The sequence below is a fragment of the Anneissia japonica genome, unplaced genomic scaffold (assembly GCF_011630105.1).
Source record: "Anneissia japonica isolate Jap-2015-1 unplaced genomic scaffold, ASM1163010v1 scaffold987_len1640505_cov201, whole genome shotgun sequence".
NCBI classification, from domain to species: Eukaryota; Metazoa; Echinodermata; class Crinoidea; order Comatulida; family Comatulidae; genus Anneissia; species Anneissia japonica.
In genome coordinates this window covers 1,173,691-1,176,249 of record NW_022714175.1, presented here as the reverse complement: position 1 = coordinate 1,176,249, position 2,559 = coordinate 1,173,691, and the positions used below count along the sequence as shown (strand labels likewise).

General features: G+C 32.5%; 1 protein-coding gene across 9 annotated transcripts in view; it reads left to right on the top strand.

Moving 5' to 3' along the window:
* The window catches only part of LOC117108977 (liprin-beta-1-like), a 48,913-nt gene extending 46,638 nt beyond the window's left edge, over positions 1 to 2,275 (top strand). For all 9 annotated transcript variants that reach the window (XM_033251191.1, XM_033251189.1, XM_033251186.1 and 6 more), the window contains one exon: positions 656 to 2,275. In XM_033251191.1, coding sequence (XP_033107082.1) covers positions 656 to 706 — 51 coding nt within the window. In that variant the 3' untranslated portion in view covers positions 707 to 2,275. The remainder of the gene's footprint in view (positions 1 to 655) is intronic.
* The last annotated feature ends 284 nt before the right edge of the window (positions 2,276 to 2,559 follow it).

Below are 2,559 nucleotides of genomic sequence, written 5' to 3'. Positions count from 1 at the left end.
TATATATATAGCATTTAGATAGCTATGTAGTTTTTTGATACATAGAATAATTATTCATTACCTTTTAATGCGAAAGTTGATTTAATCAATTACTCTAAAATACTGAACAGTAATTAAGGGTGACAGCCCCTGCCTGCAATCATCATATTTGTTTCTTTATGAAAATGAAAGTTTTGGAAACATGATTGATGGTTTGGTGGATTTTCCCTCTCCATGTGATAAACAGCCCCCTCTATTGGTCTATATATTAAGGAGCCTTGACTGGACCGCGAAGTAGGTTTGTAGGTTCGTGTGAAATAGCAGTCATTATACTGTAATGAAACAGACTTCTAAGTCAGCTCATTATGTGATAAGTATCTCAAAAATTTGTGTTTGAAATTTAAATTCTTCATCTCTTAATTGCTGATTAGAAAAATATGTCTAATACAAGGGCAGACCCAGGAAAATCAGGCCATTCCCTACCCACCCCCCCCCACCCCAAAAGAAAGAAAATAACAATTGAAAATAAATGTACATGAATAAATTTACCAAATTTAAAAAGAAATGAGTGTTGAGGCACACGTCAATTGGCCAAGAATGAGGGGAAAAAAATACTGATGTTTTAAAAGTCATGTTTTTTCTTATACTAAAATTTTCATTTTCTTTTTGTTCGCAGAGTATGCTTTCAAGGGAGACCTTCAAAAGTGACGAAGGGACAAATGTTTAAATCGCTATCTGCCACTGACCTTTGCACTAAACAATCAAGAAACAATGACATACAAGAAACACCTGGATGAATTATTATGCAAATAAGTTTCAAAAAATATAGATAATCATTCACAGTGATCTATTTTACCAAATTTTGTAAATTATGTAAATTACTCGTAAATTAAAATTGTTTTGCAAAGTTTTAGTTTAAATTTTCTTAGTGTTGATTTACATTAATTTAGTGTTTTCATCGTAAACAGCTGGTTATATTTTTACTTTTTAGGTTAAAGTAAAAATACAATAAATGATGAAGGTGCAGTAGTATATTGCTCATTGCAGTGTAACCTTGATGTTCATTCTATAATAAACTTCAACTGAAGCGATATAGAAAGCAACGTTAGTTTCTTTATAGCTTTGTTGATTTATATGTTTGACAAAGGTGAACGATCAAAAAATAATAAAGCAGGATGGATGTAAGCAGTGACGTATTGTCACCAGCTGTTTATGCATTATCATCACTGGCTGTGTGTTTGACACACCCTACCTTAAAAAAATGCTCTGTATGTAGGCCTAAGCTGCTTTTTATTTATAAAATACATGCATTCTGGGGTTTTTTTTTAATGACATTGCATATATGCTACTGAAATAGCACAAGCTTCACCAGTTAGAGCTTGTTATATTGCATGTTTTGTTTACATGTTTCAAGCCTTTTTCATATTAATTTCATTACATGTTCTAATTATGCTGCTAAGGAAATCCATGTGCAGATTTTTGTTGCTAGGATATTTACGCTAGTTGCCAGGATGTTTTAAAGATCAGGTTCAAAAATAGAACATAGTGGACGAGAGGGTACTGTATAGTGGAGGAAAAATGTACCACTAGTTAGCATGCAATGCAGGTGGGTTAACTCCCATTATGCAGGCAGTGTCTGTAATATAAAGGTTTTGTACAGGTGCTTAAGCAGATAAGCGGGATCCTTGGCTTAGCTAAGATTGTTCTATAACCAAAACGAACGAAGGGGTTTTTTTGAAAAGAATGTAATTAGGATATTTATTCATTATATAAATACACAAGAAAAGGAGAAAAAAAAGCTATAAAATAATAAGATATAAAGCTAACATATTTATAGGTGCATAACACAGTTTTGTATGAATGAAGACTTTTTTAAATATTGACATATTTTTTGGTGAATGAGATGAAACTTTGATGGTTATGAATGTTAATCGGCAAATTCATGGGTCGAGCTTTTTTCGTTTGTTATTACATTATTAAAAATGTATTTTAATCTTGTAGAATTAATCAAATTATTTAATGTTTTAAAGAATTAGCATGTATGATCTTCTGGTTAATATTTTTTGACCTTGTGTATCGTCGCTTGAAATGTCATTTGCCGTGTTTAACATCTTCCCTTCATTTTTGCTTGTCTCGTTCAGAAGTTTCCACGAGCTGTTGAAGTAGAAAATAATGGGGAAACAAATCGTTTTAATTTGTCTAGCAAAGATTAGGTAAATTACTACATTCAGCACAAATTTCGGTTTATACATTCATCTCTCTATCGAATGCATTGAATAAATTCTTGATTTTTAAAGAGGCTATTTGTCGTTTTTGACTTCTCCAGTATTCCAGTCACAATCCCATATGATTACGTCATTAATTATAAGAACTGTGCCCGCGTTTATTTTTCTATGCCAATTTCAATATGTGAATGCCCTACGCTTACTACCATACAGTGCTGCAATGCTTACAACGGGTTGTGGACTCGCACGTGGCATTTAAATTACGCGCAAATGTGACGCGGGAAACGTGGAACAGTTACTTTAAAATAGTTCTGCCCATTTAAGATAAAGAAGGTTAAGGACATATTATTTCAGA